Source organism: Micropterus salmoides, unplaced genomic scaffold (assembly GCF_014851395.1).
Source record: "Micropterus salmoides isolate LMB-PRFRI ecotype aquatic unplaced genomic scaffold, ASM1485139v1 Ms_hic_scaffold_20, whole genome shotgun sequence".
NCBI classification, from domain to species: domain Eukaryota; kingdom Metazoa; phylum Chordata; class Actinopteri; order Centrarchiformes; family Centrarchidae; genus Micropterus; species Micropterus salmoides.
In genome coordinates this window covers 14,456,995-14,479,654 of record NW_024041151.1, presented here as the reverse complement: position 1 = coordinate 14,479,654, position 22,660 = coordinate 14,456,995, and the positions used below count along the sequence as shown (strand labels likewise).

The 22,660-nt window shown below is 39.5% G+C and overlaps 1 protein-coding gene across 1 annotated transcript in view; it reads right to left on the bottom strand.

Annotated features, from left to right (window-relative positions):
* The window catches only part of LOC119914337 (astrotactin-2-like), a 280,669-nt gene that overhangs the window by 175,631 nt on the left and 82,378 nt on the right, over window positions 1-22,660 (bottom strand). The window contains exon 3 of the mRNA XM_038733584.1: window positions 19,876-20,296. Within this exon, the coding sequence (XP_038589512.1) occupies window positions 19,876-20,296 (421 nt within the window). The remainder of the gene's footprint in view (window positions 1-19,875; window positions 20,297-22,660) is intronic.

Genomic DNA, 22,660 nt, shown 5'->3' with positions numbered 1-22,660 from the left:
CATTTGACTCATATGGCAGAGGAGAACTAATGAAAGTAAGCTATGAGTTTAGGAGTTAAAAGAAAACATTATGGGATATCCCTGACCACAGAATGTTTGTTAGGTCTTACGGCTTGTTGACGGCCTGCTTTGGCCTGTTGCACGGGTCCCACGCTAGCTGCCCGATCCTGGCTTTTTGCTAGGGATTCTCCGGGGTTCTCCGTGTCTGGCAATTCGGCACGTGGCTTGGTCTGACCTCGGTGAAGTTGGCTCGACGAACAAGCTTAAAAGGGAACTTAAAAAGTAAAAGTTTATAAAGGACTGGTATGTATTACTCCAGTGATGTTGGAGACGTTACCTAAATCAAGTTTGTCAGAAATGTCGCATATACTTACAGATATAGATACAGTACATAACAGTGCCTCTTGGCTCTTGAAGCATATAATAATCCCAGCTATTTTAATCCCAAATAAATTGTGACTACAGTAACTTGAGAAGGAGAATAAAGGCCTTTTACATTTGGAGCCTGGAAACATTTCTCTTATTTTGCATGTCTGGTATTAGAAAATAAAGCATCCTCTCCTCCCTCTTCATGTGCATGAATGTCCTTGGAACGAGAAATCACATTTGAAGGCTATAGTGGAGTAGTTCTCCCCATTAGGTACCGCGGAATGTGTCTGAGGATGAGAAGGAGGCTTATACACATTCAGCCTACACATGTTCAGCTGACCACCACATAGTTTTTTTTTTGTCTCTGTGCCCTCAGGCAGGTGGCGATGGTGACGCAGCTTGGAAGATGGATTACAGTGCTCTGAATCCACACACATATTCAGAAGTAGCAGACTTCAGTGAAATACATGCCACATTTCATGCTGAACAGCCTGTTTTAGGGCACCAGAGTCGTCCAGATGTTTCATCTACACTTAAACTAGCCTTATCCAAATGTGTTTATATTTTTAAGGATGTCACTGCATTACTATTTATGCAACAGTCAACCATTTGGTTCCAGACAAATACCTCAACAATTACTGGATTATCTGTGTTCCAGTGTTATGTATTACACCAAAGCCCTCCATACGTGTACAACAAACCATTTCTATAACTTCAATAACTGATTTTGTTATAAGGCTTATAATAATTAAAACAATTTGATTATATGATTCAATTTTATTGCTTGAAAACTGGAAGAAGAACTGAATTATTGCACAGCACTGGATGGCACCATTTAAAATATACATATAGACTTAATATCATCAGCATTACCAACTTACAGCCAAGGAGAGTAAATAGGATGGGAATTAGCTTTTAGCTACATCTAGAACAGTACATATATTGTGCATAGTCACTCTGAAATAAAAACAAACAACTAAATGAAATGATATTACCCAATGTGGAACAACAACAAATGCATTTTTTTGTGTCCATTGGGCCTCCACTTCACCTGTAGTGTCAGTTCATCGGGTTAAATGTTAACCTTGAAGCAAAAGTGTGTAGACAACTAAGGTACTCAAAAATGGTTACGTGAGTTCCATTCCCTGTGGGCATTTATGGTAGTGCTAGGCTCATTCAGGTACTTGGGGTTAGCAAACAAACAAAAAGGGTTGGAACAGATAGCACTTAAGCTTTGATCTGCTGTGGCCGAGGAGAGTCTGTGACAGCATGTTTGAGGTTAACTGCTTGCATACATATTTCATGGCCTCCTGTAACTTTCTTTATCTCTCTTTCTTTGTTCCATTTCAAGGAAAGAAAAGATGCTAGGCCAAGCATAAGTGCCTAGAGCCACAGTCTCCTTGAAACAAATGTAATTTGTCTCTAGAGGTTGTCACAACCCTGATTTCTGATGTTTGTTTTTTTCCCACTAACATGCACATCTGAAATCTCAAACATCTCAAAATACTGAAAAATCATGACGGAAATGTGTTTGCACCATAGAGTGCGCTTAATCCTGTAAAATTGATCATGGTCTTTGGTCAACATTTAACTTCATTACCAACAAGATGGTCCTCCATGTTAGCCCAGATCCACCACAAGACTTCATAGCTGGTACAAGGTATTGTCTGCTTTAATCATGAATAACCATGCCCATTTTTGGCAGTATTCTTTCTCCTGTAGATCTCTCACTATGTTGCTGGTATCCCAATTTCACAGCTACCAAGATATTTTATTCTGACATTTGTTTTTCCCTAGACCCAAAGTCCACACTAGCTTCTCATTTTGAGTTCAATGTCAGTTAAAGCTGTGGTGCCTTTATTTTCTCCTTTTCATCTCCCTTATCTGCAGTTACTCCCTTATCAATGCTGAGTGTGTGTTAACAATGTCACATAAGCAATGGATGTCAACAGCGTGCTGCCTCAGTCAACTTATTTCTGGTGGTCTCTCAGTGCCCAGTAAGAGAAGATAACCCTACTCAATTTTCTGTTTTTGTTTGGCTGCACTGTTTGGTTCATGCAGGCTTTTGTGAAAGTGTGTATGTATATGCGTGTGTTTGCTTTTGTGTATGTAAATATTCACACATTTCTCATAACAGGAACGGATCTCTACAGATCACAACTCCCGCCCCGCTTATATTTCCTCCTTCCTGCCCATGGAGGATATTGCTTTCACAGCTGTGTGGAAAGCATAGCAATTTACATAAAGTGCACTCCAGTCCCCATTTTTTTCCTTTTCATGGACTTTATCACAGTATGAAAATGGCCGTGAAACCAAATGATGAGTATAAACAGTGCCAAAAAAACAAACTAATGTGAAGCTTGATAACCTCCTCAAAGAAGACAATTCTATGTAGACCATGGAACATTGAACATCTGAACTGGATGTTGCTGAAGTGTCCACTCCTAATATAATACAATGAATCTGCTGATCCCCCCTTTTCTGTTTTCTGAATCTCTTATACTTAGCCCTCACCTGGGACCTCATTGGTGAGCAATGCACTTGTACAGACCCAGAGAGGTGTCATTATTATGAGGTCTACTAAGGTGACAGGATAGCCTCACTAGTCAGGCAAAACACAGAAAGGGTTAACATTAACAATCTACTTACTCTGCTGAGTAATGGGTTTTTTTTTTAACATAGGGAAAAGTGCAGGTTATTATAGATATGCACACATATACACCACCAAGAAAACCAGAGAATTCAGTTATTTGTTTTTGTATGTTGAAACTCAGTTGAACTAATCCTCTCAATATTCATAGAACTCAATACTCAAAATATAAATCCATACATTCCTTCTTTAATGGCTAATTCAAATTAGCATTTTGAGACAGCTATTCACTTATGAGTGCCAAAGCAATCATATCAGGTAATTAACCGCAGGGTTCTATGCCAGCATGGTGAATACGGATGAGTCAAACTAAATTTTTTTTATATTGTAAAATGCTGACATTAATCTCTCACACTTATGGCACGTCACCCTTCCAGTTTTGACAGTATCTGACAACATCATTTTAGTTTGATTTGTGAAAATTATTAACTTAATAATGACAAGAGGAAGAGGCAGATCAACAAGAATAAGAAAACTGGGTGGCATAATATAGCTTAAATTGTCATAGTAAACTTAGTAGATGACAATTGATTTACCAAAAATATTTACCCCAGTGCAATTCATTTCAAAAGTAGTCATCAGTTGAGAATATAGATCAAATCAAATTCAAGTCAGTCAGGTCAGTTCTGTCCTTAGACCCTTGATTCAATTGAGGAAAAACTCCCCCCAAAAAAGGTAAAATGGAAGAAACCTCAAGAAGAGCAACACAGGAGGCATCCCTACAGAACACAACACATGCAAAATAGATTCACAACAAAAAATCATATTACATACAATTATGGTGACAAAAGATCCAGTTTGATTTGTTAGTAATACTTACTCACACTACTCTTGCTATTACCACACTTTGTTAAAGGTCATATGTGATAACAGCAACAGCAATAGATGGATGTACAAATGCTGTATATACATTCATTGGTAAAGCACTAATTTTGCAGAAGCAGAGGTTTCTAAAAATATACTGCTGGGTATCACGACAAAATCGGATGTCTGTATCTGATGCCTGTACCTTCACGGAAAATGATACCCAGCACCAGGAAGGGCAACAGTTGTTCTGTCAGCAAAAAATACACTGAGGGACTAGCTATTCCAAAATGCCAAATGAACAAGACTAGGCCGGCTTCCACCAAATCGCTGATACAGCCTATGGGAATTACTGTCTGCCAGAAACTGAAACCTCTGACCATGACTCTCTGTCCATAAATAGTGCTTGACCCTTATTTCTCTTAGGCTCGGGAAGAGATTTCCTCTCTACTGAAAGTCAGTGAGAAACAACGCAACATTTTGTTTGTGTTCCACTGTTATGTATTACATCAGACAAGACAAGGCTTTTCACATGTCAAGATCAATGTAATTATTGCCCTAGATGGCATCATTTAAAATATACACTTTATTATAATCCACACATTATAGACAAACTCACTTAAGCCATTAAGAACAACAAAGAGTAAACTGCGTAAATGTAAATGAATTTAAGTGGAACAAATGATATCACTTATGTGCATATTGACAATTTAATGCCACTTCTTAAACATGCACGTTTTAATAACTGCCAGTCTTTCCCTATTATAAGACATCCCGCCTGGCTCAGCATTCATATTCACAGAAGCAGATGTATCCACAAGGGAAATGATGGGAACATTTCTGTAGATCTTTGGACCCTACAAACCCCTGCTGTTTTAATTTAGAGCAAATCTGCAAGAGGAAGAGAAACAGAGCCCCAGAAATTAAATTCCTTCAGATTTCTATTTTTTATTACATTTCCTTTTATTACTCCTATTTTTTTCTTTGCCTGAACCTCCAACACATGCAAACACACACACACACACACACACACACACACTAGCCACATCTCTATTCCTTTATTTTCTCTACTCCCCTTCACGGCTTGGGGAGCAAATGAGTGCAGAAGAGATCAGTAGAGAGGAAATGGGGGTTCACCCCAACTCTGAATCCCTCTGTGATTTATTAAGTTTGCCATTTTTTTTCCAATAGTCCAGTCTATCTCTCTGGGAAAGCTTAGACAGCACTGCTTCTGGAAGTGTGACAGGTACATGAGAAAAGAGTAAGAGGTTAGACAGATACAAAGAAAAAGACAAAAGTGTCAGAGAAGACAAGGCATCCAGTGTTGGAGAAGACAAAGGATCCAGAGACGAATAGAGAATGGCAGAGTGAGAAAGAGATAGAGCCAGAGAGGTGTGAGGAAGAGATGGGTAGACAACGCCATGGATGTTGAAGGAAAGAAAGAAGATGATGTTGGGACTGAGATGCAGATAAAGAGAGTAAGGAGGAATAAAGAGCAGAGGGTAAAGGAGCAAAATTTGAAAATATGTGATAGGCGATAATGGAGAGAAGAAATTGATCACAGAAGGAAAAGAATAGGCACAAATGAGAGCCAACTTACTGTAATAGGGGGAGACAATGAAATAAAAGGGAATCAGTGAGAAAGGAGAAAATAATAAACTAATCAGTAAAAGGTGAATTATATATATCAATACTGGGGAAAAGACAAATAAATGGGTAAAATCCTCAAGAGACAAACAGTGCTGTCATTTACTGGTGCTCTATGTACTGAAGCACAGTGACAGTTACAGCTGGGCAAGAATTCAATAGTAATAGTTTCTCTTCATACAGTCATATTTCATATTAAGATATCATGGTTCTCATCTGCCATGTCTAAATTAATGGAAAGTTAAATTCCTGAAAATCTGACACGGTGGGACATCTTGCATAGTTGCCTTTTTTTTACTAAAATGTAGAAGATTATATTCTAGGAAAACACAAAAATTATGTCTAATCCCAAACTAACTCAGATAAACACCAAAAGGCACCACGCTGAAGGCATTGCCATAGTTAGTCATAGCAGATAACCCATGCCATTTTAGAAGAAATCACTAAACAGTGGCTGAGTTGGAGGCAAATAATTTTAAAAAAGGATGAGATAGGAGATTAAACAAAGATGAATACCCATAATGGGAAAACTGCAAGTTTGACAATATCCCTCTCCTTACATCATTGGAGGAAAGGGATGGGTGGCACTGCATTTGTATATTATATGGCGATTGCCAAGACAGTGGAAATATATTGACAAATGAAAATATCAAGAAAAGACAGAAACTCCCCTGCTCTGCCCCCTCTACCATTTTTCTCTGCAGGATTTGAACATTTACTGTCTCATGCCTTGTCATTCCCAGCCACTGGAAAGCATCTAATGTCCCATCTTTAGTCAGACACTTTTCCTTTCTGCTAGTCTTTGCCTCTACTTGTATATTTTAAGGCCTCTGCTGTTTGCAGAGGAGCAAGAATAAAGTGCTATCTATAGCTTGGCTCTTGCCATGGGCCAGAATAAAATATGGATGTGTCTCCCCATGCTGCACCAGCTGAACATTGCAAGCCACGCTCTGACCTCCAACAGCTCCAGACAGGCTGAAGCTCCTGACTGATAATCACAAAAAAAGTCCAGGTCATGAGACTTCAGAACAAGATCCAACGTGTGGGAATATTTTGAATACAATCATCTGTTGTGACAGTGTGGAAGATGATGATTTAAAAAGGTATGGCTGAATTATTCTGTGTCTAAATCTTTAATAAGTAACAAAGCCACAGTAGTGACGTGCAACCAATTCCTGGCAGAAAACACCTGGACACACCTACTGTAAAGTCTGTAAACAATATCCTGCTCAAGAACATTGCTCCCTTTACACATGTGTACCTTAGAAAAATGCTAAGTAAGAGAAAGAAAGGAAGAGGAAGTCCTATCTTATAGAAAACAAGGCAGAAATATATTTTTTGGAAATCAAATTCATTCTCTGGATCCTTTGTCTTCTCCAACACTGGATGCCTTGTCTTCTCTGACACTTTAGTCTTTTTCTTTGTATCTGTCTAACCTCAAATAGTAAGACATTCTGAAAATCAGCCTGGTTGCCATTTCTTAAGCATGCATGGCATGGCAGGCATGTAGATTCACACCCCCACCATCTGCTTGACCTGGTCAGCCCAGCCATTTTGCCAGCAGTGTTTCTTGTAACAGACATCATCAGGCTTCAGGCTCTGCCTTGTGGCTGAAGAGTCACTCAACTTGCTTTGCTTTGGCCAACAGCTTCAGCAGGTTTTCTTGAGGCATGGCAGAGGTTTTCATAAGCTCCTTATCCACAATCAGCAACAAGATTGTTTCCATATTCTGTGGTGAGTCACCCTCCTAACACGTTTCACAGAGCTCATCCAGAGGGCCTCAAAACTATATGGGCTCAGCTCAAATGGCAAAAATCAAGCGAGCTCTGGGGAACCTACTCGGTATACCACTAGCAAATATGGCATGGCATTTCTTTCCAGCTTTCCGAAAGTAAATTTGTTCAGTTTGACTGGAACGCTCTACTAGTCTATTAATCTGTGAGTGGTGAGAAGTGGTTCTCTCTTTCGATCCCTTAGAGCTTTCAAAAGTGTGCAACTCGTAAAAATGGAGTTCCGGGCAGTAAGGATAATTTTGTATATACCTGACTGAAAACTCATGACTGCAGCCAATTGCTTAGTTGTTACCTCTCTCAGAGGCTAGGCTTCCACATAATTCGTGACAATTTGGGTAAAAACACTGTATTCCTGCTCCTGGATTGTAACCTCTGCATATGCAGCTGCATGAAGCCCTCGAACATCTTAGCCAGACTGGATTCAGCAGACAAGTGAGGTTGAATCTTGATTGAAAGTCATCCTCCATAGCACCTTCATTAGCATTTTTCCAAATTCTGTGTAATGGGATTTCTTTTTTGGGGATCTGTCCTTTGATTCCCCTTAACTTCTGACAACACATGTATATACTGATGAAGTGGTGATGCACTTATCATATAAATATTTTGCATTTCACATAAAGCTTTGTTTTCAGCCAATACTTGAATAGGTGGCAAATACACAAAGTAGCATCCATATTCTTTGCAATATCTGGGATAACATGACAGAAATTGTGTGTACCTATTATAATGCGGGGTATCTGAAAGGTGACCTGATCCCCCCTCACCTTGCTGTCTGATTGTGATTTTCTTTTTTGATGCTTATTAATGACACTTTATGACACTTCTAAGTTTTGTACAGTGAGATGCTAATGATTGTCTTCATGCTTAAGGTCCGCTATGTATAACTTTTGACAGATTGCAAAGACAAGACATTAAGAATTATTTCCAGATCTTGCAACAATGTTACTGGGGGAATTTCCGGAGAGGAAATGAAGCAGAAAAGACATTATGCAAATATAATTATGATAGGGTGCCAATTTATCACACACAGAGATAATTCATCACGCCCAGAAACAATCCCGTTAATTTAATACGCTGTAAGCAACAGTGTCTTTCCTACAATTGCATATTGACCAAAGGCAGGCTGAGGGGAACAGCTGCAGTTATGGATTCTCTTCTGAAGAGCCCAAAAAAAATGGAAGTGAATTCATGTGGATGGGAACTTGGATAGAGGATATCATTTTACACATATTTTAAGGCAATGTCAGGCATGCACATATTGAAAACCTGTCACATTTCAATTGTCTTATATTTATAATGGCATAAGCTGATCAACTGTGTATACAAAGATCATTGGTCTCCTTTCATTCCCTCTGTTTTAGTTATAATTGCAGAAAAACACTTTAAATGAGCACAACGTTATGTTGTTTATTAGTCTATTTTCATTAGATAGTATACCGCCTTTCCTCTTTCAGCCTTTTCAGTTTTCTTTCCTAAAGTGACTGCTTTCAAACCTTCAAAGACACTGTCTATGTGAAGTTTGAATAAGTAGCATAATAACTTTAATTAACTAAGTGTCTTTGAAACACTGGGAGCGCAGAAACACTGGGGGATATATTGACCATTCCATGTGGGTGAGAGGCCCAAACCACATTTCAAAACAGCCTCCTAAAGATGGCTCACAACTTGGCATGCAATCAACCCACATATATTGATCTGTCGAGGCCTTGGTGTATATAAACCTACTTCTACTGGCATGTCTTGTTTTTTTTTTTCATGTCTGTGTCTCTGACAAAGGCAGAGCCAGATCAGATTACTATGGCTTCATTTATCAATGAGTTACTATAACTGGACTGGCTCTCCTTTACCCCATTTACGTTCCCCTCTACCGTCTTTTCTGCTGTAATTTATCTCATCAGCTGCTACGCATAGAGAGGTTTGCACATTTTGTGCTCCTTTGAAACTTCCTGACAAACACAATACACCTATGATTGATGAAACTGACACTCTCCGTTTTCACAGCCGAGTGGGCAAGAAAGACTAGAATTTTATGATGAATTGCTTAAAACACGCCAATCGAGTCCACGTTTACTGGATTTATATTAGCTTAGATTATTTTAACATTCAGCCTACATGCTTTGTCTCGAAGTGTTGTCTGTGCGCACTCGTACATATATGCAGTGCTTGCGTCTCTTTAAATAATCTTATTCATCTCACTTAATTGCCCCATTGACAACACACCACCTTAATGCTTTCCATAGAGAGGGCAAAAGGAAGAATGGGAAGTCTTTGTAACCAACTCCCATCCATTTATCATGGGGGAAGGATGACAAGTCTGATTCAGCATTAATCAAAACATTACCCTGAGCTAGCTTGAGTGTGCCAAGCTGGCAGCCATTTCTCATCAAAGATGTCACATTAGCGATCTGAAGCTTGACACTGGATTATTACTCTCCAGTCTTGAGTTCAATTAGAGCTCAGTAAACACTTGATAAGCTTAGTAATGACAGTGGTCTTGTGGGTGATGAAACAACCCCCCCCCCCTTCTTCTTTTTCATGGATGCTACTTAATTTCTCTTGTGAATAAATATCCCTTAATGAAAGATTTTAGGCACACGTAGTAGAGATCATTACCATAGTAAATCTAAAGTAGTCTCAAATTAACTAGATGAGTAACTCCTGCCATGACCTTTATTTTCCATAGGGCACTAAGACGTCTCAGATAAAAACAAGTGGAGATTACCACAAACTGGCTAAATCATTGCTGGATTTAGTCGTTTTATACACTGAATTTGGGAAAGTTATGTTATTTGCCCACTTGTTCCCTCCCCAATGCTTTAGTTATATAAACACTGGGGCGTAACAACGTGCGTATTTACTGGAGTTCATAGAGTCAGGAGGGAAATACATGCTTTTTGTTCAGTTTGTGGCTCCACAGAGGGTGGGACTTTAAAGAAACCCCACTGCACTTGCTAGGGATCTTTGTCAAACTGCATGTTTCTCTTTTGTCTATTTTTAAGCAATATTTAGTTACACGTTTACTACCTCAAAGTTGTAAAATATAAGCATCTTTTAGCAGATTCTCAGCGGGTTACATGCCGTGCCCAAGGCTTTTTCTGTGTTTACAATGTATAATAAATACCCAGTAATTGTATTCAGCAGACTTTACAAACAGCATCATTTTGCTGAAAGGAATAAGAGGCAGAACGGGAAAGCCTTTTGGGATATTGAAATGCTTAACTACAGTGAAATCTTTAATTTACTGGCCAAGCTTTTTTCATTGGCTATAGTAGTGTGTTCACAGATAAAGAAAACTTTTATCATAACATTACAGCTCTGGTGCTTTCAAAAGAACAATCACAATGATGTAAGAATGTCATATATATATATATATATATATACACACACACATATTTACTCTGCCCAACTAACTTTTACATAGCAAAACTGAAAAGTTTAATTTATAGGGTTGTTCTTGAATGTAATGATAAGCTTAACACATTAAATGAAAAATGTAACCATGTATGTAAGTGTTCAATCCATTGTGATCTACACAAGCACCTGGCAGCACATACTTGCATGTTTATAACTTGAGCAAAAGCGCAGCAGACTGCAGTGACCTTCAATACATAGTACAGATATTGTGCTAAGTTACGGCATAGAGCTTCAAGTGGATTCTGTTCTTTCAGTTATTGCATTCAATCAAGGTATAATGTGACCTTGAATTCTGCTGTCTCTATCACTTCTTATAAACAAGCGAGGAACGCTAAGCAGGAGAGAAAAAGCGTTATTGTCAGTAGTCACAGATGAACCCAGGCAGCTCAATGTATTATGCTGCTCACCACCTTAGGGTGTGTGTTGGGCTGATGAGAGTCATTCTACATCTGAATTGGATGGATCGCATGTCATTACTGTGAGGACCAGTTCAATGGCCCCAGCTAAGACACCCTCAGCGCTGTACTGGCAGAGAAATTGTTGTAAAGTTTTAGCACAATCAAGTCTGAAGTTGTTGTCCAGCTGTATAGACTTGTATTACATTTGGTTGTGTGAAAAAATAATATTCTCTAGACAAAGCAACTGTAATGTTCATCTTGGTCAGACACTAATAAACAGATTCTAAATCCACAGACTTGTTTTGTCTCTAAAAGCTCTGCCAATGCCGCAGCTCTGCCGATGCCGCTTTGAATTGTCACACATTTGGAATGCTGCACGAATGGCTTAAACGTCACTTCCTGTGTCCCTAGAGAGCACCCAATAATTATACATTATGTTCCAGTACGTCAAGTTTGGAACACATCATGAATATTTCATGGGGTTAACTGGATTAATTCTGTGGGAGGATTTCGTTACAGTACGGTAAATTTCCAAGAATGAAAGTAAAATTCAAAATGGCCGATGTTCCTGTTCACTACTGGAGGCTTTTTTGAAGCTTTGGACATTATACATCTGCCACAAAAATGTCATACAATTTGGTGAAACATGGCCCGAGAGCTGCTTTTTAGGGGGTGCTATTGAGCAATTGTGCCACGCCCATGCACAAAAAGTATATATCACGTACATTTTGGCCATGTTTGAATTTTGTGCAAAGTTGGGTGAGTTTTCGAGCACCTTTAGGCCATCCTAAGGAAAAAGTAAGAAACAAAGAATTCCTTCAGTTCCAATAGGGTCCTATAGCCCTATTAAATTAAAATTAACTATTAATACCTAATCTATAAAGTAGTCACATGCTGCAGCCAACAACCGGTGAAAAAAAGGAAGCCAAGACAGTAAGAGGGGACAGTAATGAACCACAAGATAGTCTTGTTGCCTTTTGTCCTCCAAACTGACACTGAGCTAGGGGTTGTTTCATCCCAGACGGAGGATGTTGTAGACCATCCAGAACAATGCAATTACAGCATTAGTTGTATATAAATGGTACACCTTCTGCCATTTGCTCTGGTCCCTGCTGCTGCAATACAACTTTTGCTTTACTTTTAATGACAAAAAAATTACATTTCTTATATTTTCACAAGATGCAAAATATCAGTTTTCACAGAAATTCCCATCCACAAGTCAAATAAAGTATTTGATTTGTGCAAATGGATCAATGCTTCGTTATTGCTCACAATGGAGAATTTAGCTATTTGCTGTGGTTGTGGCTGACAGGACATGATATCTGGTGAGTATTACAGTAATCTTAATTTGATAAGATAAAGGCAAGGATACATTTATCAAGGTCTGCAAGAATACAAAGCACGTCATTTTCAAAATGTTTTATATCTTCAGGACAAAAGAAAATTAAGAATTACCAGCCCACTTTGGTTTATTAAAAGTGGTGGCTACATGAACTTTGCATATTCTGTGTTCACTCCTTTTCTTACCGATAATGACTTTTACAGGGCAGAGGACAAGTAATGTGTCACAACCCGGCTCAAAGGGAGGACAAAGAGAAGAGGACACCACGTTACTTGTAACTAAAGATTTATAATAAAGATATATAAAGATATAAAGTATGTAAATCAGTAACATCAGTGTGTTGAGTGCATGTGTGGACAGTGAAGTGTAATGAATAAAGCAACTAAACACAAAGAGAACCTAAGCCAAACCACAAACCATATGCCCAGGGAGAGAGAGCCAGAGTGACTCCACCAGCTTATATAGCTAGGGAGCAGCAGATGATAATCAGTGAGGCCTGGCCTCAGAAACGACGGCCCAAACAGGAAGTCACCTGGGATGTCACAAATGCAACACCAACAATGGGCCAACAGTTGCTGTGAGAGGCATGATATTATTCTTCTGGGTCCACAGTTTTACACCCAAGCTGGCAAAAGGTTTAACCTGCAGTTCATTTCATTCTCTATTTATGCACATAATTAATATTTGTATATTAAAATGGACAAAAACTGGAGGCAAGACGTGACTTAAGTAACTTTGTGTGTCCTTAACTCTCCAGCAATGATGAAAAACATTTTCAGGCTGCAACTGAGATACACTCGCCGCTTATGTTAAATTTGCGATATTTACATTTTTAAAAACTAAGAACCTCACTATTTACTGTAGTAGTGTTGGTATTTTTAAAACCTAAACTGAACCTTCAAAACAAAAGTACTACCTCTAAGAAAATGGATTTAAAAAGATTTACACATAATGAAGCTAAGAATATAGCAAAATAACAAAAGGGGATTCCATTGTAACTGGGTTGAAAAATATTTTTATCATGTAAGAATGAAACTGATCAAGGGCAGTATACATGGTGCCAACATGATTCATTTTTAGCAATAGCAGGGGTGGTTGTTGTTAAAAGTGTCATTACTGAAAGTGTTTTTATTAGTCAGCCTTGTGAAGCCCTCCGCTTCAGACCAACGGGAATGAGGATTAAGCAGTCGCCAGCATCTGCTACCAGGAAAAGTTTGAAACAATGAGAAGCAACGTCTTGATTAATATGCAATAACAGCTGTTAAGAAATTCTCTAAACTTATAAATGAAATTGGAAAAGTTTTAATTATTCAGGGTAGGAATCTTCCTGAATCCAAAAAGTCAGGAAAGCATAGATGTTGTGATGGAAACTGGATGGATGGATGGATATTTTGTCTACCCGAAGTTCTTCGTTATTATTCGGGGGAAAAAGTGAGCTCAGGAATGTGATAAGCTGTGTGAGGATGGAACAAAATGTGTTATATCAGCAGCTGCAGCAGAGAGGAAGCTGCTGGTTTGTCTGTCCACCTGTCTCTCTGTCTGAACCTGCCAGTGTGTCTGCGGCTGCAGGAGGGCAGAGCTCTCTCGCCGAGGATGCACACAGGCACAGGCTCACCCAGTCTGAACAGTAGCTACAACAATGCATAATAATGCACTTAAATTAAGGATAATATCTTTGTGGGTATTTTTTTAGCATTGTTGTACCTTGGCATAGATAAAAAAGATTGCATCTACCATAATTAATCAATGATTTAATGCACCACCTGCTGAGCATGCTAAGTGACAAAAATCAATTGCATCAAAGTTGTTGACCAAAGGCTGCACGCTGGGTCTGGCTAAATGCTAAAATGCTCAGGGTGGATCCTCCAGCGTTGATTTCCACATATGCTACATTAATGAGGAACTTCTACCTTTATTGACGTGTGACTGGCATTTCTGTCTTTCTGTCTGACAATTTCTATCACTGTGTGGAGAGTCTTTCAGCACATGTTTGAAAACTTTGAGGAGCACGGTGGGACAGAGAGGTGGACTGGTTAAATTGGGACACAGAGGCTATAGTGGGACAGGCAGGCTAGATGACTGGTTATAATATACAGGTGCATTTCAGAAAATTAGAATATCGTGAAAAAGTTAATTTTTTCCGTTATTTAATTCAAAAATTGAAACTTTCATATGTTTTAGATTCATTACTTATAAAGTGAAATATTTCTTTATCTCTTTATCTTGATGATTATGGCTTAAAGCTCATGGAAGTCAAAAATCCATAACTCTAAAATATAGAATATTAGAATAAAGAATTTATAATACAGAAATGTCGACCTAAGAAGAGTCTTTAATCTCTCAGCCCAGTTCAGTACACACAACCAATCATGGGGAAGACTTCTGACTTGAGAGTTGTCCAATAGAGACTCATTAAACACCCTCCACAAGGAGGGTAAGCCACAGAAGGTCATTGCTGAAAGGGCTGGCTGTTCACAGAGTGCTGTATCAGAGCATATTCATGGAAAGTTGACTGGAAGGTTAAAGTGTTGTAGGAAAAGGTGCACAAGCAACAAGGATGACCTCAGCCTTGAGAGAACTGTCGATTCAAGAACTCGGGGGAGCTTCACATGGAGTGGACTGAGGCTGGAGTCAGAGCATCAACAGCCACCAGTCACAGACCGAGAGGAAGTCCAGGAAGAGAGCTACAAGTGTCACATTCCTAATTTCAAGCCACCCCTGAACCAGAAGCGTATTAACTTGGTTAAGGAGAAAAATAACTCAACTGTTCCTCAGTGGTCCAAAATCCTCTTTCAGATGAAAGTAAATTTTGCATTTCATTTGGGAATCAAGGTCCCAGAGTCTAGAAGACGAGTGGAGAGGCACAGAATCTTGAGTTCTTGAATCTTCAGTTGCTTGAAGTCCAGCGTGAAGTTTCCACAGTGATGATTTGGGGTGCCATGTCATATGCTGGTGTTGGTCCAATGTGTCCATGCAGCGGTCTACCAGGAGATTTTAGAGCACTTTGATTCCTGCCCACAGTGCCAAAGCGACTAGTAACTGGTTTGCTGTATTAATGTGCTTGGTTAAGAAGCCTCGCTTGACCTGAAACCTATAGAGAATCTGTGGGCTATTGTCAAGTGGAAAACAAGAAGCGCCAGACCCAACAATACAGTCGAGCTGAAGGCCACTATCAACGCAACCTGGGCTTCCATAACACCGCTGCAGTGCCATGGGCTGATTGTCTTCATGACACGCTACACTGATGAAGTAATTCATGCCATTGAGCCCCGACCAAGCACTGAGCGCATAAATTAACCTTTTTCAGAACTGTTCAACTTTCAAAAGGTAGGACATGGACTTTTGATTTCCAACTGTGAGATGTAATCCTCAACATAAAAAAAGGCCTGAAATATTTCACTTTATTTGTAATGAACCTAGAATATATAAAAACTTGAAAAAGCTTGTTTGAACTAGTACTAGTTTCACTGGTCCATAAATGATCACAAGAATGTATAGGAGAACTGTATAAAAGACCCCAAGACCTCTACAAAGAGCTCTTGAGACTTAACCACATGAGCTGCGTTGGAACTGTATTCCTGCAAACACATGATATGTATGATTTGCCCTTCTAACAAGAAAGGCTACACATGTAGGTTTGCAGCAGAAGGTGCAGATTGCTACTGTAGAGGTATGTGTGATGATAGCAGTCTGATGGTGATAACTGGTCCCTGAGCGCTCCTCACAGATTCCAGTATGCCGCTAAGGTTTTTCTGCACCTGATCTACACTGTCCTTGCTGCCCAATACATTTCCAACGCCAAGGGATCCTTGCTGAATAACAAAAATTGACAGGCCTCATTTGTTTGGTTGTCTGTGTAACAAAAGCCAATGCCATGCACAACCCTGCGAGGCATAGCCATAATCCCTGGAGATAATACTATTGAGTTCAGTTGAATGGGGTTATCTTTCAGCTAGGACAGAGAGATAAAGGATGACTGGTATTTGGAGACTTTTGGGATGCTGAGCAGCAAAGAACAGGTGGGACAAGAGTTAATCGCCCCATGTATTCAAATGTCGCCGCTTTATGCAGAGTACAGATGGGAAAGGCAGAAGCATCAAATTAAATGGTTATGTGCTATCTTTTGATAAATGCCAGATTGTTTATGAGACTGACAAAAAGATTTGTTAACTGTATTTGGGAAAAAATGAACAGAAATGAGTAACAGACCTGGTGTAATACCCTGTATTTGACTTTACTGTAAATTGCCCACATCACATAATATTTTAACAGCTATCCTGGAGGTAAAATTTTAAGAAATATAGCTGGAGCTCAAATTGGAGCTTTTGTGGTCAAGAAAGCATTTTGATTCAGGATCAGGATTCCTTGCCAGTAAACCGTTATAACCGTATATGTACATAGATCACACAACACCACTACTGTATGTTGCTTCACTCTTTGCTTTGCACACATTCTGCCCACTGAATGTGCACATTGCGGCTGTGGCTAGCACTGTTAGCTTCGATGTTAGCTTAGGTGCTATCAGCCTGTACACAGGTATCAGGTTGTTTTTTTTTAAATACTGCTTCATAAATTGTTTGGTGTGTTAGAGCTTGAATTTAACTTAACTTTGATTTTTTTTGTGGCTTAATACGCTTGACACATGAATCAAGGTAGGCTCAATATACTCAGTATGGATTAAAAGTATATTGTTGCTTTAGTTTTTTGTTTTTATCAGGCTTGAAACATGGTGTGCAGCATATAAGAGATTCACCTTTTCTACCACTTGCACATTAGAGATAAATTACCAGATCACAACTTTTATCTGTTCTATGTTACACATGAAGTCCCTCTAGATTCATCTTTCAGTCAGGAACACTTGTTATAGATTAGGGTGTCCAAACGTGAAATGTCCCCGTTTTTAACTGGGTGTCAATCATAGACTGTATAAGGTGTTAACAGAACCTGAAATCAGATATTACGTGGCCAGAAAGACTGGACAGTAGAGCATACAGGTGTCATGCCAAAGAGTGATCATCATCGTAAACAGACTGTATCGCCCAGTCTCTTTACGACTACAGCTGCTTTTATCTGGATCAAACAGACATAACGTGCAAATAAACATCACTTTATGTCCGTGGTAATAGCAAAGGTATGTCTTTGTGATACTTTAACATTTCTTTTAATGGAATAATCACAATTGGAGCCAAATAAGTGTTTGCAGTTTATAACGTAACCAGGCATGACATTTACGTGATTATTGGCGGTGGAGGCAAAGCTTGGTAGCAGCAGTGGTGAGTGTGGCAACATTGGTGTAGAAGGGATTAGTGAAGAGGGAGTCGTATTTCAATAGACCATCACTTATGAGAATGGGATGTGACTGGTGTGTGAGACAAAAGACAAAGATTCAATCAGCAGCTGTTAGCTGATTAAAGGGTTTTTGACTCCATGTCCTGCATAAACTAACGCATTGCTTCATTTGTATGTCTCAACGTCAGTAAAAGTACATTTAGTGGTCCATTCATTGCTTGTAATTATGTGGTTGAAGTTTGCGTTTGTGTTGTGTTTTGCTGCTTATAACCAGTTTGCTTGGCTTTTTTTTGTTCTCCCATATCTCATCATTTGGTGCCCAAGAGACAGGCTTGTAAGAGCCTTGACCTTTCTGCCCTCTGCCTTACTTCTCTTTTCCCTGTTTCTTCCCCACATTCGTCCACATTTCCACTTGGGAACAGAGCAGAAATTAACCTCTATCCCTTCACCTTGTTGCATAATCTTGTTTCCTTTTTAAATAGCAGCTGCTGGATTTGAAACTAAGTGCTTCCACACTGGGCTGAGGGCTTGGGATGCAATGGGAGCGTTCGTGTTTAATAAAGGATGAAATAGCAGGTCAGCAGGCAAAACATCACTGGACCAAGTCTGTCCTTATTATAATGGGAGAGGAGACAGAAAGAGATCTGTTTTTGGCTAACTAAAACACTTACATTTTCAGAATCTGAAAAGATTATTCAACTGTAAGGTCAGTGTAAATAAGGCAGGTCGTTGCATGAATTGTAGTGATTACTCATATCACTTGTCCCTGCAGTCAACCTGTTTACATGTTTGAGTGAAAAAGGAATTCATCAACATAGTGGGAGACAAATGAAGGTGATCCTTAAGGGTGAAAGTGATATATTCAACAATGAGTTTGTCTCATGGTTGGACTGCAAGTTTGATTTTAGGATCATTATGAGCTGTGGTCAGGGTCAGGAACTACATATACATAAAAAGTCCATGTTAACTTTTTTGTTTATGTTTGAAACTGAAATGGAACACATTTTTACCCATATATCCATTTTATATCCTCCATTCAAAGAAATGTTAATAAGATTAAACTATGTTCTTGAGCTGTAAGTAAAGACTTGGATCAGCGGTGTACAACAAAATTAACAAATATTAACTTGAAAAAATTGTTATTCGTTGTTTTTCCTTTTTTTTCTAGCTTGTTTTTAGTAAGTAATGTACAAAGTCAGATGCAAACAGCTTGTGTAAATACGTTTATGTAGAGTGATGAATACTATGGGAGCAAGAGGGGCATTTCCACAAACTTTACCCATGCATAATTCAGTATGACACGAATAACCAAGGCACCCTCAGACTTAGTAAGCTCCCTTCAATTATTAAAGTCTGACTTTGGAGAGGAGTACCCTGGGTTCAAGAGGATATTATGTCAACAAATGCTACACAGCCTAAGATTATAACGTTTGGACGGCCTGTTTGAAAATCCCTACAGCAGACATTTTGTGAAGCGTCACTTCCAGTTTTGTCACTACTGGCAAGACAGAATTTTTACCCTCACTTGAAGTGTAAACCCCTGACTATATTTAGCAAGGGTCAACAGGGCTCCTACTGACACATCTAATCCACCGGACCAATAGCCCCCGTCACTTGACCTTTACAAAACTACACTACAATGCATTACATTACTTCATGACGCACAGAGTCGACGGCTATGTTAACCGAGAAGGGGGTATGAAAAAGTGAGGTTTCACTGCTGGTGTTCTCTCAGAAGGAAATACAGTTCATGCTTAATATGACTCATGCAATACAGGATGCTTATCTTTACAAGTGTGAAGTAATGACGTGAGCTGCTTAATTTTGACAAAATGTAAACAGGACATGCTGTGCTACTGAGAACATGGGTGGGCTGGCCAGAGCCAAAGTGAACTGTCCAGGCTGGTCCATCTGGGGAGCTGGCACTGAGAGCCTCCACGGATGTACAAATGATGCTTGCAAAAAGCAGGACAACTACCACTGAGCACAACAGATTTTCTATAGAAGTATATGCTGCTGCTCATAGTTGAGTGATGGAGACAAAACCAGCATCATGCTGTTAAGCTTACAGCGAGCACATAATTAATCTCCATTGTATGCATAAAGTGATAATATTTCCATCACACTAAATTGTTTTTCAAGGGAAATGTATTCAGAGAACCAACCTACCTCGTTTTTCAAAATTATGCTTTATTTCGTTGTTCTTGCACATCATGTCAGAGTGTCCAAGGTTAACTCCAAAGTCCTCCTGGATCTTCCCATCACTCAGCTTGGTGTGGAGCTGGTTGGGCGTGGAGTTAAGTGAGTGTCCACCTGGGTCCTCCTCATCACAGTCGTAATCATCGAGAATGGGGGTCTCGCGGATGGGCATACCGATGACAGAGCTCCCATGCTGGTGTGTGCTTCGAGAGCCCCGGTAGCTGTCACGGCCCTGGGGTCCCAGCAGAACAGAAGGGATATAGTGGATCTCATGTGTGGCCTCGGTGCTGGCACTCTTCTGGGGGATACGGCGCCGCTTGCACCATCGGTGGCGGGTATACAAGACGAGGGTGAAGAGGAGAATTAGCAGGAGGAGGGCGATGAGGCCTCCCTGAATAAAAGCAAGAGAAAAGAGAGAAAGAGAATGTGAGGGAAGCACACAAGGACGACTAACCTAATAGCCGATGTCGATATTTCAAGTGGTACACAATTATCCAAAACACAATAGAAAAAAGGACTTTACCTCGAACAATAAAAATTACAATCACTGCTCCAGTGCCAGTTGTATTAGGTTGAATGCCAATTAGCATCATTTGCCAGCTATTGAAGAGGTTCGGCAATCAGCACTTCAATATGTGAGTTCTCAAACCAACATGAGGCAGCTAATAGTGTCCTAAAGAGACTACTCATTTCCACAACAAGTACACTGGTAAAATATACAGCAAATTAAGAAAACAGTCGTGAAAATAATGATAACCTCACAGACTCATCATCTACAACAGAGGTTTTGACACTGTGGCACCCCCCCCCCAAAATTGAAACAACTGCACCTGCAGAGTTAATGTTCATGTTATTTTGCCCAACTCCTTCCTAAGACAACAGAAGCTGGCGAAGATCACATACACACGCATACAAACACACTTCCACACAATAAAGCTGCTTCACAGCACATAACATATTTTTTGTCAGCACTAGAAAATGCACTTTGTTGCGGTCGGACATATCGGCACCTGCATTAATTCACATACATAAATGGACATGTACAGAAGGCAATATACCAGAGTTGAATAAGCACTTCTCAACAATTTTCTTCTCAACAACATTAAAAAAAAAGATGAATTTGCTGCAAGACTACTAGCAGGGATTGCATTTTAAGTGTTCCTGTTATCAGGTCCATTCCCTATATGTGAAGTCCCTTCAGCACATGCACACAGAAGTCAGGAAGAAATGATTTTCTTTGTGGCAGTGCTGCAACTGGACTATCTCTCGAGTGTCACACACGCCAATGCACCAGGCCTGTTTTGCCCTCTCTTTCTTCTCCAAGCTAACTCTTTCTATGCTCCTGTAAATTCACCAAGTGGCATCACATTTCTCCATGGTTCATTCAATATCTCACCATTACAGAAACATCAAACACCCTGCCATCCATGCTGTGGCTGGATGATAACATAAATCCATATGCAGAGACAGAATGGTGCACAGAAAGGGAGGCCATGTATAAGACTGTTTGACATCCAATAGGTGAGATGTAGTATTTGATTCAGCAAGACATGGCAACCTAAAGGTGATATATTCGTAATGTCAGATAGAAAATGCAGCGGCAGCACTTTTGCATGCACACATTTAAAGATGTGGGTTTATTCACAAAATGTCATACGTGCACACACATATCCATATGTGCATAAAGAAAATAGAAAATCTGTTTTCACAGGAGCATGAACGCGTGTGATCATGCAAGTGCACACACACACACACACACACACACACACACACACACACACACACACACACACACACACACACCTTTAAACTAAATCATGACAGAATAATAAATAAAATCCACAAGGGGTCATTCATCACAACATTTAAAATTCCATCTTCATGAGGAAAAACAAACCCCTTTGAAATTATAACTCATGCACTGCTGGGTGTCCATAAATCAAACTATGCTGAGAGGAGAGGCGGCACAGAGAGGACTAGTACCACACTAGTTCATTAATCTCCAATAGGATGGCAACTTTGCAGAAATGCAGTACTGCAAACTTCCCTTAGCCTGCACAAGAATGGCAAAAAACATGTGAAGGCCTATGTTTCATTTTAGCAGTAGAGTGATAACGGCCAGTGAAATATGGTGAGTTAAAATTGCAAGTTTGAAATCTCAGTTTAAAATAATATTCCTTCTGGCAGACTAAAACACTAGACAGAAATGTTTTCTGCAGCTCAGTGATGTCTTTATTCATCTCTGTTTCACTGCTGTAACACCTCAAGTTGATTGTCACTGGTAATTAAAGAAGGAACAAAGAAATTTAAAGTAATTGCACATTTTACAATTACACCGTGCACAAGTTGGACATATTTGACATTTAAAACCGTAATTAGGCTCTTTACATTTAAATAGTGCAGACCTGGTTTGCAAGTAATGTTACAGTACAGACAGTCGGAAAGCTTTCCAAAGCACTCCTACTTAAAACCTGTACCTTAGTTAATTTGACTCTGTCTCTGTCACATCACTGCCTTTAAGATACTCTCAAATGACCTTTCCCGTATCATCTCAGAATGTCTTCTTTTGCACTTCTCACTTCTCACCGCTCTCGCTTTTTGTTCTCTCTCCCTCTTGATTACTGTGCGTCTCTCTGTCTCCATTCCCCTTCATGTTTGATCACATCTTTCTTCCACTCTTCAGTACAACAGCCGTATAAATTCACAATGACAGATGTAGCCATGAGGGAAAATGGGTTTTCTGTTCATCTTCATA